The sequence below is a fragment of the Pieris brassicae genome, chromosome 14 (assembly GCF_905147105.1).
Source record: "Pieris brassicae chromosome 14, ilPieBrab1.1, whole genome shotgun sequence".
NCBI lineage: Eukaryota > Metazoa > Arthropoda > Insecta > Lepidoptera > Pieridae > Pieris > Pieris brassicae.
This window is the reverse complement of record NC_059678.1, coordinates 2,827,848-2,841,440: the sequence shown is the minus strand read 5'-3', so window position 1 is coordinate 2,841,440 and position 13,593 is coordinate 2,827,848. Positions and strand designations below refer to the sequence as shown.

At 33.8% G+C, this 13,593-nt stretch overlaps 1 protein-coding gene across 3 annotated transcripts; it reads left to right on the top strand.

Moving 5' to 3' along the window:
• Positions 1-516: 516 nt before the first annotated feature.
• On the top strand, positions 517-11,693 carry LOC123718013 (oocyte zinc finger protein XlCOF6-like). Of its 3 annotated transcripts, none has more exons than XM_045674356.1 (5): positions 517-728; positions 999-1,128; positions 1,541-1,624; positions 2,395-2,490; positions 10,766-11,693. In XM_045674356.1, exons 1-5 carry the CDS (start codon positions 600-602, stop codon positions 10,783-10,785), a joined length of 459 nt encoding a protein of 152 aa, XP_045530312.1. In that variant the 5' UTR covers positions 517-599; the 3' UTR covers positions 10,786-11,693. The 3 variants fall into 3 exon arrangements, with proteins under 3 accessions (XP_045530312.1, XP_045530309.1, XP_045530311.1); XM_045674353.1 differs by lacking the exon at positions 10,766-11,693 and adding an exon at positions 2,901-4,040; XM_045674355.1 differs by lacking the exon at positions 10,766-11,693 and adding an exon at positions 3,029-3,206.
• Positions 11,694-13,593: the final 1,900 nt, after the last annotated feature.

The window sequence follows — 13,593 nt, the reverse complement described above, 5'->3', positions numbered from 1 at the left end:
ACTTAAAAATATTAACTGTATAGTTAAGATTTTTTTCCTGTTTTTTGTTTAAATCATTTTATTCATAATTTTAAAAAAACATTTTCGTTAAAACATTCAAAATATGACATTTTAAAGGGTAGCCATTAAAAAAATTTTGGAGAATATAAACAGCAGGTTTTGAGATTACGCCAAAACATGAAACGCCGTGAAACATTAATTGGCCGTTGAGTACCGCAAAGCGTTAGTGTTTTTTCGTAGCACTGTCATCGCGTCGCTTATTGTACCCGACTCACGCCTTTTGGGCCTAGGCTACCGACTGTCGACACGAGCTGTCATTTTCATACAAATTTAGTTTTAGACTTTCTACATACACTACTGTTAAGCCATCTTGTCTAAACCCCCTATCGTATCAACTATTATTTGTTAATTATTTTTATCTCTTATATATCTCTTCCATTATTCTACTAAACTAATCTGTGGTAATAATTTTTTTATTGATAGATTTGATACATTTTAAGGGATAAATTAATATTATCATATTTTATACATTTTAATATTCCGAAATAACATATTTTTTATATTATTTCTTATGTAATATACGACAATAAATAATTCAAATGGGATTATCAAGTGTCTGCCGTTGTTGTTTAGCTGAAGGAATGCACAGAGATATTGATATCCCATACATTAATGACGAAAGTAAAGAAATTTATTCAAACATGCTTCAGGAATGTTTTAATATTAATGTGAGTATTGAATAGATATCTATTTCTTTTTATACATGTACAGTCCTCATATTTTAGTATAAAAGCTAATTAAATAAAAGAGTTACTTGTCTGTAATACAGTTCTGTTTAAACTATATACAAATAACCATACAAGATATCTAGAAAAATGATTGACTTAGACTGGGCAGCATCTAAATCAACCATTTTTCTAAATATGAGTAATTACGGTTTAAAAGTTCTTAGATTTGCTTAATAATTGGAGATTTTTAGAAACTTATTTACATTACAGCTATCTGCACAGGAGAATTCAAGGTCAATATGCCTTAAATGTATTACAAGATTAAGAGATGCACATGATTTTAAGCAGCAAGTTGCCTATTCTGAAAAGATGATTACTAGAGTATTGCAGGAGAAAATTGGTAATATATTTACTTGTAATTATTAGAGCATTGCCTGTGCCTATCCCTTGAAAGGGTTGACATAGCCTATCAGTCCTACAGACAAATCACAAAATAATAAAATTTATTTAAGTGTACAAAGACCCAGCATTTGTTCACGACTAACATTGGTGAGTTTTGTTTTATGCAATCTCAGGATTTGAATTTATGGGTCTTTCGGACTAGGAATGAGTTACTTTAAGTGGATCTAGGTGTCAGACAGTATCTTTTTCGTTGATTATTATCTTTTATTAGTAAGTGACACATGTAGTTCATGATAATCAGGTGTTTACACTTTAATTGCTTTGCTTTTGAAAATGTTAAAAATAGAACTAAGCCAGTATTTGTTCCCACGCACTGTAAATGGAATATAAGGCAGTTGTTTTGATTTTAGTTGAGGCAGTACCTCTCAAGTGTGAAATGGAGTCTGAGGATGAGAATTGTAATGATGCAGAAGATTGCATATTCTTAAATGTTGGTGAGTTAGCTAGTATTGACACTAGCAGATAAATGAATTTTCCACAACCTAAACAACAAAAAATTTATAAATTATAAACATGAATTTATATTATTAATGAAAAGTGCTTTGCATAGATAAAGATTTGGGTAGTATCTATTTCTATATGTTATGTCTTTATATTTGTAGTAATTGTGTAAACTAAATGTGTAATAGTTACATATGCTAATTTTCAGGCATTATATATAGTTAGAATAAAAACATTACATTATGGACAAAGGAAACCAAGCAGTCAAGTAATTTTGATGTTTTAGGTGATTTTACCTTTTTATCCCCGAAATAACTTAAAACTATGTCAGTATTATTGCACTTTTGTAATAACTCTTGTTGTCTCTTTCTGTCTAGTTGTGTCTGCTGTAATAAAAATAATGAGATATTAGTTACAAGAGTTTGAAGACTGAACCAAGGTGACTATTAAACTGCTGTGTCGCCAAAATTTTATAAGAAATGGTTGTGTCCTAACCACCACTTATACTTACCTTAATCTAGTTTGAAAACATGTAAAACCATTTTTACTATTTGAAATTTGACATATTTTATAGATTGCATCAGAATTGTTACGCTTCTGATTCAATTGCAATAAACAATTATTAGTTTGTGTTGGTGAAAATTTTCAATGAAAATAACACAAAAATCCCCCAGTATGTCCCCATGTTTTAAAAATACATAACCCATTAACATAACCATTTTTTTATATGGAGAAAAAGGGTTGTAATTTTTTTTTGTTTCAGTTAAAGAAGAATTAAACAAGAAAACAAAAGAAAAAGTTAAAATAAAAAAACCAAGAGGATCTAAAAGAAATTTAGCTCTTATAAAAAGAACTTCAAGTGAGTAGTCTTTTAAATTATTTATATATAGGAATGAAATTCATTTATATACCTATTAAACAGTGCGAAACTGGTTTTTAGTAGCTTCTAAAATTATCTAAGATGAACTTACTTAAAGATTCTGTACAGTTGACTGTTTCTGATCTGTATTTTATAACATCGGTAAAACATAAATCTAGTTTAGTTTAGGAGCCATAAAACCAATTCTTCTATATTAAGTTGACTGTTTGATGCAAATTAAAATATGAATCTAAGAGTTACTAACAATTTGAATGTAAAACACTAGTTTTTATTAAATCTATCTTAAAAATCAACAAAGGCCAAACGGTTTAATCTCATCATTTTTCCATAAAAAATTATAATTTAATGTCATTATTATTGAGTTTACCCCAATAAGTTAAATATTTCAGATGATAAGAAAATTAAAAATAGTACAGTAAATGAGCTAAATTTAATTAGGAAACCTCCACATGAGAAAGACAAACATAAGGAAAATCTGGCAATACTTTTAAAATACTCAAATGTATTGCCTTTTAAGGACAAATCATTGGTTGGCTTCATCTGTGGATATTGTGATAAGACTTATGAAGATCCATTAGATCTTAGACACCATACTGAATTGGACCACAAGAGTCAGAGGCTAGAACTATACACACCATCGGACTTAAATGACTATCAAATAAAACTAGAGGTTTCTAACCTGAAATGCACAATATGCGAAGAACATCTAGAAAATTTACAAAAACTCAAAGATCATTTAGTGAATAGCCACAATAAATCCATTCATATTGACATTAAGGATCATTTAACTCCCTTTAAATTGACAAAAGGTGATAGTTTTAACTGCATAATGTGTGCTTCAACATACGAAACATTCAAAATGCTCAAACAACATATGAATGTACACTACAATAACTATGTATGCCATTGTGGATCGACATTTATTACCAAGAGATCTCTAAATGCACACAAAACTACCCACATTAAGGGAAGTTTTAAATGCGATTTATGTGAGAAAATATTTTCAAATCGTGCTAAGAAATCCTACCATGAACGAACATCTCACTTAGGCTGTAGGAATATTAGTAATTGTCCATATTGTGATGAATCATTCCGAAGTTACTATCAACGGAACCAGCATTTGGTGAAGGTACATAATACAGAAGCTCAGTATAAGTGTAATATATGTAACAAAGGGTATATTCTCAAGAGCCTTTTAATGACCCATATTAAAAAAAATCACATGATGGAAAGGAATTACCAATGTGTAGAATGTGGGTACAAGTTTTTTAATAGAAAAACGCTAAAGGCACATATGGTGAAGCACACTGGGGAGAAGAAATACGCATGCGAAATATGTACTAAATCATATGCAAGGAAGTATACCTTAAGAGAGCATATGAGGATACATAATAACGATAGAAGGTTTAAATGTGAATTATGTGGTAATGCATTTGTGCAAAAGTGTAGTTTGAAAAGTCATTTGCTGTCCCACCATGGTATGAGTATTCCAGCTTGTGAGATTACTAGTACATCTTAAAAAAAATTGACTTTTGAATTTTTATTGCGTCCATCAGCCATAGACAAAAATACTTTTCGTAAGGCCTGCTAAAATTCAGAGATTTGAGTCCTTTAAAATTAAGAGTAATAAAGTCTAGAATGTGTTACTTTTACTAGATAACGAAAAATCTTTAATTCACGGCAAGGGTCTATGTGATTTAGCATCTGTGTGAATGAGGGAACTTATTAACAGTCATATGGTTTTTTTGCTTATACGTAATTTTGTTTATCAAATTGTGATGCTTGATGCTTTTTTAATACTATAAAATTAAGATTAGTTCATAAATAAAAAACTTTTGTTATTTATGACTGAAGTTTAAAGTTTAATTTTTATACTTTTGTGTAAATTGTGATAAGGCGTCTCGAGTAATTGGATGGTGTGATTAACAAGCATTGTTTTTTTTATATAATAGAATAATATACAGTAAACTCGACTAGAACGGTCAAATAAACATTAACATTACTAGTTTACTGGTTAGCACTATAATCTATACAAAAAAGTAATCTGTGCATTTTATGCATTCATCCCCACTACATAAGCTGTGGACAATTGAGACTTGACTCTTGAGAGTGAAGTCTATTAACGTGAGTTTCTTTAATTGCCTTTGATATTAGTTAATTCTTTTAAGGTTTTTGTAACGTCTCAGTTTAATTAAGCTTATTTTCTATATATTTAAGATGAAAAATTCCTTTTTTTATTGAACAGATTGTTAACGTAAAATTATGCGTTGTAAGGCATCATGAAATAAGTATTTTCGTCTTTGTTCTCCCAATCATCGTTTGATTCGTACTTATTATTGTTTGTTTTTTGAAATATTCAGAGTCGACTACACGGTTACTCGATCCATTGTTTTTTGCTTTAAGATAATTTAAAAAATTTTAGTCAGTGTAAAAGCTCAGTAGCTAAGAAAATAGTTTTTATTATTCACTAGGTAAATGATACAATCTTAAAGTCTTCTAGCAAGTTTTCTAAAATCAGTACTAGATTGATTCCTGTTCATATGTATAGTTGTCTGAATTATTGGTATAATTAACTTCTGACTCTTTAATATTTGCAAACTGTGGAAGTTTGTTGTAATAATGTCCTGTTTTACACCTACAGAATTAAATTAAATTTCCATGGATTATTATTAATATTTCTGTGAAATATGAGCTGTGGTTGTTCTTTGTGAAGTCTAAATGTAAGTATAGGTCTTGTGTGAACAGTTATTATTTTTTCTAAATACTGTGTCAGCACAAATTCAGTCTAGTAGTGTTCCTAATGAGTAGGACATTTCAAATGGTGGGTTCCTTGAAGTTTTCCAGACTCTCTTGCTCCACATGCATGTTCTGCCTATTTTTGCCATTTGATTTGAAAAAGGCATTTTTCAGTTGTCTTCTATTTATGACTAACCACTTATTGGGAATATACCGGAGACTGAGACTAATTGGTTGCAACAGTGAACTATATTATGTAACTGGTGATTTATTTTTTACTGCAACATAAGTCAGTCACTTTAAACATAGAAGACTTTGGTTTGGTTTGTCTCTTAACATAAATTAAATCTGAAGTATCTACTTCCCACCACCAATTAATTATAAATATTAAAAAAATATCTATTGGTATTTGACCAAAGGTAGATAGATACCTTTGGTCAAATACCAATAGATATTTTTAACCATATTCTTTGTTTATAAAATTTATTGTCATATGAAGGGTATGGCTAAGGGTGTCATATCAAGAGAACAAGGTATGTCCACCTGTAAATGCAAGAAAACTGCTTTCTTAAGTTTGAAATTATACATACATTTGTATGGAGAAAATATAACCAATGAACACATAACTTTGATTATTTGTTTCATGGATGATGAAATGCACAATCCTCAAAACTGTGAAGTTTTTATTTTACTCTGTGCAGGAATCACAAAATATTACGAGATGTCTCACAGATTCATTTGAATGGTAATAAAATCAAATAAAAAGGACAACTTTGTCAGACCCTTTTTTCTACATGTCTCTGGATAACAATAGAAGTAAGATGGTAGTTCCCAGGTTTTTAATGTTGAATGAAAACATTAATAACTTTTTCTTGTAATACACATTGTTAGTTGTGATCAGAGGTGTATTTGCAGACCTAGCCACTCTGGGTCCCAGGCCATGTGCTGCCCCTTTCTCAACACCTATAGACGTGATACATAATTAACTAATTTACTTTATTGCCCACCTTTTTTGATTCTGAAAACATTAACTTAAAGCTGCTAGTTTATAATATTTTCCCTAGTTTTAGGGATGATTGGACATTTAACCGTCTGGTCAATGACCAGGTACCCGGGTATCCATTTCAGCTTCGCAGATAGAATTTATTAACTTTTTCTTAAAAAAACTTGTATAACCATCTGGATCCCCAAAAATTTAAGTGGTTTGAAACCCAATTTTTTTTATAATCAATTATTTTATAATAGTTATTAACTATCAAACTTGATACCTCCTTAGTTCAATAACCAGGCACCCAGGTACCCACTGAACACATTTTTCTCGTTTTGCGACGTTTTTTGAATTCACTTTGAAGACAAGTATAACATACACCAGTAATCTTTCCTTCCGGTTGAATCGAGCTGTGTCCCCAAGACCCCAGGTCTTGATGATCAAGGTGTTGTTGGTTGCGTATATGGATTGATAGCTCGGCCAAGAAAAGATTCAATCGCCACTTTCGTTGAGAAATGCCTCAATTTGTGGATTCTGCGAACGATTTTCAACGAATGGAGTAAACAGTTTTCTCTGCCTAATTGCCGATAAAATAATCGCCGCTCATACGATTTTTTAGCAAGAATTTGCTGCATGGCAGGAGACATCGAGAATATTATAAAAAAATCTTGAAAATCCATCCAAAAAAATCGATCTTTGAGTAGATCTTTTTGTTGTATATCTACCAAGCATTTTATCCATAGTGTCCACTCAAGCTTTTGACCAGTCGGGTTTTTTCTTTGCACTATCACTAATTTTTGCTTCCGGATGCATTGATGATAGCACAATTACTACCTTTTTTTTGGCACATAACTGCACATGGTTATTTTTTCATGAAAACCAAACAGTAAATAATACCTGTCGATAATACATCGTTTTCGATGCTGCCATTGCTGGTGGAATATATTTGTTGTATAGGTTGGAAGCCTATGACCGGAATGCCAATTTTGGCGCTGAAGAAGTCGAGGAAGACAAAGCCTACAATGCACCAGCAGCTGAATATTTCCGTGACATACGGAAACACGCCTCTACCTCCGATCACAAAACAATTTATTCAAGCATTTGTTGAAAGGTAAACATGGAACTACAGGAATTTTTCTTTGATCCACTATATTTATAAATATTCGGATAGCGCTGGTGGCGACATCTGTAATTAGATTGCGTTTTGTTCCCCATTGGATACATTCAACGATAAACTCTCTTTCCTTAACTTTCGTACGAAACTTAACTTTTGTTTCGTTTCGAACGGTTCTTTCTGCCATTTTTTGGGAAGCGTGCGCGCGTGTGTCCTCCTTGCCGACGAATCACAGCCTAAAAATATTGCGCAATACTGACCCTACACGACGCAATGGAAAAATATGGTACAATAAAAATTAAACTCGCTCAAACTTTTGTTCAATCATTGCGTAATCTTCACTTCAATATTAAGCCTAATCGGTCAATTATATTGCACGATTCGAAATATTGTGCAATATAATTGATCATCTAGGGGCCGCCTTAGTAATGGGTAATTTTGAATGATACAAATTTTTTTTTAATGCTTACACCATTAAGGTTATGCCAGCTTATTGAATAAAATTTTACATAACTATATTTACCTTAAGAATTAACTATATCCATAACTTGTTTTCTTAAATTCAACGAATATATATGAAAACTAATAACTCTATCACTGTTTTCACATTTAAACTTGGAAGTAAAAGCTGCATGGAACATGAAAAATAAATTTTGTCGAGTACATTGTGTTTCCTCTAATAATTCTATCCTAGGAGATTCGTTAATTTGGCAGGCACACATTTTAATTCCTGAAGATGGTTGTACTGGGTAATTGTGAATGATACAATTGTTGAAAACAATCATTGGCATTTGGTTGATTAATTCTCCTTGGTAGTAATTGGTATTCTTCGGAATGACTTAGCTTGAACTTTATGGATCCGTCTGGTTCATATTTAAGGCAACGTATGTCGGTGATTCTCCAACCTTATTTCCTGGTCTTATCGAAGAAAAATACGGTTGAGAGCTATATTTTTTGAAGAATGTGTAGACCACTGGACTGGTTTGGTCTGGAACAACTGGACGACATTATAGGGACCAGGATTATTACGGGCAGTACAAGCCTCAACATACCCTGCTGGTGAATAAATTTCATGATTTTTTAGATGCCGCTCTATTATATTATATATAGCCGCTATATGGAATGCATCGCATCACATTCCGTTTGGGTGTGACCCTTCTCAAGGTATTTTTGAACTATGACTATACCTGTCTTAGCAGCTACGAATATAAGTGCATTGGAAATAATAGAATTCCTATTTTGATACGTGCACCCATCACTGTACATAATCACTTTGCGAATGACTGCCTTGTCAACATGGTTAACACGTTGATGGGGACACTATTACATCTGTTTGTTACTGATTTGTCACTACTTTTTTTCATACATTGCCTATAGACGTAGTGTCACAACGCGTGGTAAAATATATATGTAACACGACAGTACGTCTATAGGCGTATACGTCGTAAGACGTACTGTCACATAGTATCATTTTTGTAGAATTTTATATGACCTTCCCGGCGCAGTGGAAAGAGGCCATTGTCATTGGTATTCACAAACCAGGCAAACCCCGTAACAACCCCACCAGTTACCGCCCTATCAGCCTTCTCAATACGCTTAGCAAGCTTTACGAGAAGGTACTTAAAAAGCGCCTCCTAGACTTTGCCCTAGATAAGGGGCTCATTCCCGATGAGCAGTTTGGCTTCAGGCCGGCCCACTCGTGCGTTCATCAAGTCCATCGAATCACGGAGCACATCCTCTCCGGGATGAATAGCTCCCTGAAACCGAGAGCCACGGGTGCGCTCTTCTTCGACATAGCGAAAGCTTTCGACAAGGTCTGGCACAACGGCTTGGTTTACAAGCTCTACCACCTTAATGTGCCACTAAGACTCGTGCGTATCGTACACGACTTCTTGTCCGACCGCTCAATGCGCTATCGCGTAGAAGGAACGTTATCGTCTCCTCGCCCCATCATGGCCGGAGCCACAGATTAGGGTAAAAAACCGCCTTCACCGGGGAAGGCGAGGACCTTTACTTCGCACATCGCTCACTCCAGTGAGCTTCCGTCCTGCCCTTCAGGCGATTGACCGCCCCGCGACGGCCCAAGCCGAGGTTCGAGTCTCACAGGAGACGCCCTTGCGCTAGCCGCGGGACAAAACGCCATTCTGGCCGAGCTACGCTCGCCAAAACAGCCCGAGCTGAGCTGTAAAGGCCCTTAAGGCCAACAGCGAGATTCCATCTTCTAAAAAAAAAAAAAAAAGCTATTACTTCGATTACCAACTCTTTGCACAGCTTACTTACACCATAAGTAAGATGAGTTTTATGTCCATCTAAAAAATATATGACAGGAAATTGCACGCCTTTGGCAATCAGGTGAGGGTGAAATATGTTTGCTATGTATTCGAAGAATAGTTCGGATGTCATCCATCCATTTTCACTTCTACCAATTCCCCATTCTTTGGGAACTCCGTCCGCAATTTTTTGAGGTATTCTTTGATAGTTGTAAACAACCATAAGTGCACACGCGGTACCATCAGCGGAAAAAGTGAATATTACTGTTACTGACTGCTTAGACTGACCTTGATCAACTTTATATACATTTTGGGTTCCTTTCTCTGCTAGCACTTTACCCGTTCTTGGACATAATTGGAGTCCACTTTCGTCGCCATTATAGATCCTAGATGGCTCATTAAAAATATTTAGCAGGTTGTTTTGCGACAAGTAGTCATGAATTTCAGAGAACCATTTCCTGATATCAGATTCCGAAACATATGCACTAGATTGTGTTACGCCTTCACTGGTACGGAATACGATGGCTGGATGTCTATGTGATGGACTGTTTCGAGGGTAGTTTTGCACATTTGGTGTACTGCTGCTTCCACTCGCATAGCCATACTGATGTGGGTACTGGTAGGCATTCGTCCATCCAGTTTGCATCATACCACCGTTATAATTATTATGTACACTATATTTTATATTTATAATAATTTTCATCACTTCGAACCGAAATTCAAAATTCTGTGTTGGGGGACATTGTCTTCATTTCCGGTAAAATATTTAGTAGAAAGTTCATATCTGGATCGTTTTCTCTTTTTTTCCATCGAGTTAATTAGTGCTTCTTGAAACACAGTCATCTTTTTTGGTCTACTGACGTTAACTACCGAGTCAGTAGAATAATTTTTATCTAAAATAGCGCTACTGTCGCTAGACGTCTCGGCGCTAATATTGCCAGATGTCTGGTTGCTAGCTCTAGAAACATTAAAAAAGTGTAACAGGTCCAAGTATGGTGTCTTGCTTTTTTGTTGTTGCCTCACTTCCGCTTTTGACTGAGGAATCCTTATTTTTTTCTCTGGTGTGATAGTCGCGCAAACCCTTCCATTTTTTTTGTAGGTCTTTTACTGAAACAGAAATAATCGGTAGTTCAATATTCTTTCCAGATTCGTGTCAAGTGGACTAAGTTACAGAAAAATTGCACAAGAGTTTCTTGTTGGAAAATCAACGGTATCGACAGTAATAAGTGAAACTGCATGCATTATATGGGGTATTTTACAGCCACAGGAAATGCCGGAACCTTCTGAATAATTGTGGCTAGAAAAAGCAAAACGATATTATAAAAATACCAACTATCCTAATTGTATACGATCTATCGATGGCAAGCATATCCGTATTAGAAAACCACCAAAAGGTGGGTCTAACTATTTTAATTATAAGAAGTTCTTCTCAATAGTTCTGTTAGCCGTAGCAGATGCAAACTGTTCTTTTATAGCTATTGATGTAGGTGCTTACGGACGAAATGCTGACAGTAATATAGTTAAAGAAAGTGGTTTTGGCCAAAAATTGGCATGTGAAGATTCCTAACTCAACCAAATTGCCTAATTCAAATGGATTGCCTCAACCTTCCGTGTTTCTTGGAGATGAGGCATTTGGATTACAAAAGCATATCTTGAGGCCTTTTCCTAACAAAAAGTATTTAGTAATATGGGACTGTGTCACCAAAATATAGGAATTAGTAATAATTAGCTCTTTGAATATGCTATTGTTCCACACAGCACAGAACGTTCGCTGAGCATTTAATGTTGAAACTAATATAAATAAAGACCTTTTTTAAAGCAATGCATCGATGAAAAAATACAATATGGGTATTTTTAATGTGTTCAGAATAGGCAGATTTTTTAGGGGAATGGTCAATAATGGCATTTAGCTTTAACGTAAACGTTTATTCTTAATATGAATTATTATATCTAAAATTAAGGATACGCTATATCAAAATTACTTACATAAGTCAGTCAGAGTTGTCAAACTACTACATTGACTCGACATATAGGTAATCTTTCAAATTATGGTAAAAACGAAAAAGAGTATTTTAAAAATGTAAATTGACTATAATTTATGAAATTGTATAAGTAAACTACACATGTATAACACATATCGATACTGCTAATAAACACATATGATACTATGTACTTTATAAACAGTAAATTTTTTCGATGCTAGAATTTGTGACAAATGATAAGATGTCTTTTCACCGAAATGAAAAGCTAAATATTTGTTATCGTTTAAATAAAATTAAATGCTCTCATTGAAAACTTACTTTCACCGAGTTTAAAAACAAATATTTAAAAATTTAATAATACTTAGTTTACTTACTTATTTTAGTAGAATTCACGCTTTTCAGTTTTTCTAGTACTTTTTTGGCATATCAGATAAATAAATACTTACGTTTATATGAGGAATTTAATTAATAAAACAGCTACTAATAAATCATATAATTAATTAACGAAATGGGTCTAAGAATGCTTGCCACATGCCAAGATGTTGTAGAATGTTCAAAAACCATTTTGAACATTTGTGTGTTTCTGATACTCCAACTAATGCTGCAAGCTGTTTTTCTTTAGCCGGGCATTTTACGATACAAGTTTTTCGACTATATCTTGTGTCGCAGCCTCAATCGGCCGTCCAGGTCGAGGGTAATCTTCGATGGAGTCCCTACCTTGTTTGAAAATGGCATGTCATATATAAATTTTTACCAGGAGCGGAGTCCCCATACACAGTTGACATCTCTTGTGAAATGGCTTCATGTCTCATTCCTTGTTTAGTACGGAACTATATAACGGCGCTATGTTCAATTTTTTCCATAGTGGCTAGTTTCTTCCCGATTTAATCGTTGATAACTCAAATGATTAGGCTGAAAATGTATAAAATATACTAACAATGCGTCACTCAATTAGCGCGTACCTGTATGAGTAAACCCCGCCATTCCGCGAACTATTTGACCGCCCCTCGTACATGCGCAACTAGGCGTTAACGCCGAACTGACTACAAAAATAAATGAAATCGATGCGTTTTTCGTTCTTGCCGATGTCGCAACATTTTACTTTCGTCGGCGCATTTATTTATGATATTATATTGAAGTTAAAGTTTTACTACATTTTGACTCCCGGTTTTTCGATACGGTCCTGTGTCATAATTATAAGATCTATCTTAGCAAATTTTCGTTTGAAATATCAGTAATTACCGAACTGTATCGTATTTGTAAAGAATATAACAGTACTTACCAAGTTTTCAAGATCAGACAGCAAACTCACGCAAAAAGTCTTGCTCATTATTTTGTGCAGTTTTTTTTCATAAATTACCATATAATGCCTCATTATATAAAGTTTAAAAAAATGCTATAAATGAGCATGCTATTGATATGCTTGTATATATATATAATGCCTTCATTATGTTTCATAAAAAAAAATCAATAAATAAAAAGTCTCTAAGTTGGTACTTGTACCTCAAGTTTTACGTCTAAAGTCGACTTCCCGCTGTGTACGTACAACAGCGTATAGAGCGTGTTCCAAAGTGAGATAAGTGAAGTTTAAAAATACAACTGAGGTTTACAAAATAATAATTTATTCATGAATAATGTTTATGTACTTATATTTAATTTTCTTATAGTTATATTCAGTATCTAAGAAATAATTTCGTTTATATTGCTTACGTCTTTGGTTAACTAGTGTTGTGATACTCACCGATATCGATACTAATATAATTGGCCTGGGTATCCGGAAGCTATATCCAGAAGTCTCCCTTCCCTCGGTGAGTCAGTATAATAAAAAAGGAATCCAATAATCGATAAGACTAAAACTAGCACTTACCTTCAACGGTGGCGTATCTCACTCCAAACACTGGATCCTTCAATGATGAATCAAAAAAAAGTAAATGCTATATGATATGCGGTATATATTTAGTGCGCACGCGACAGCGGTTAAAATTTTACTCC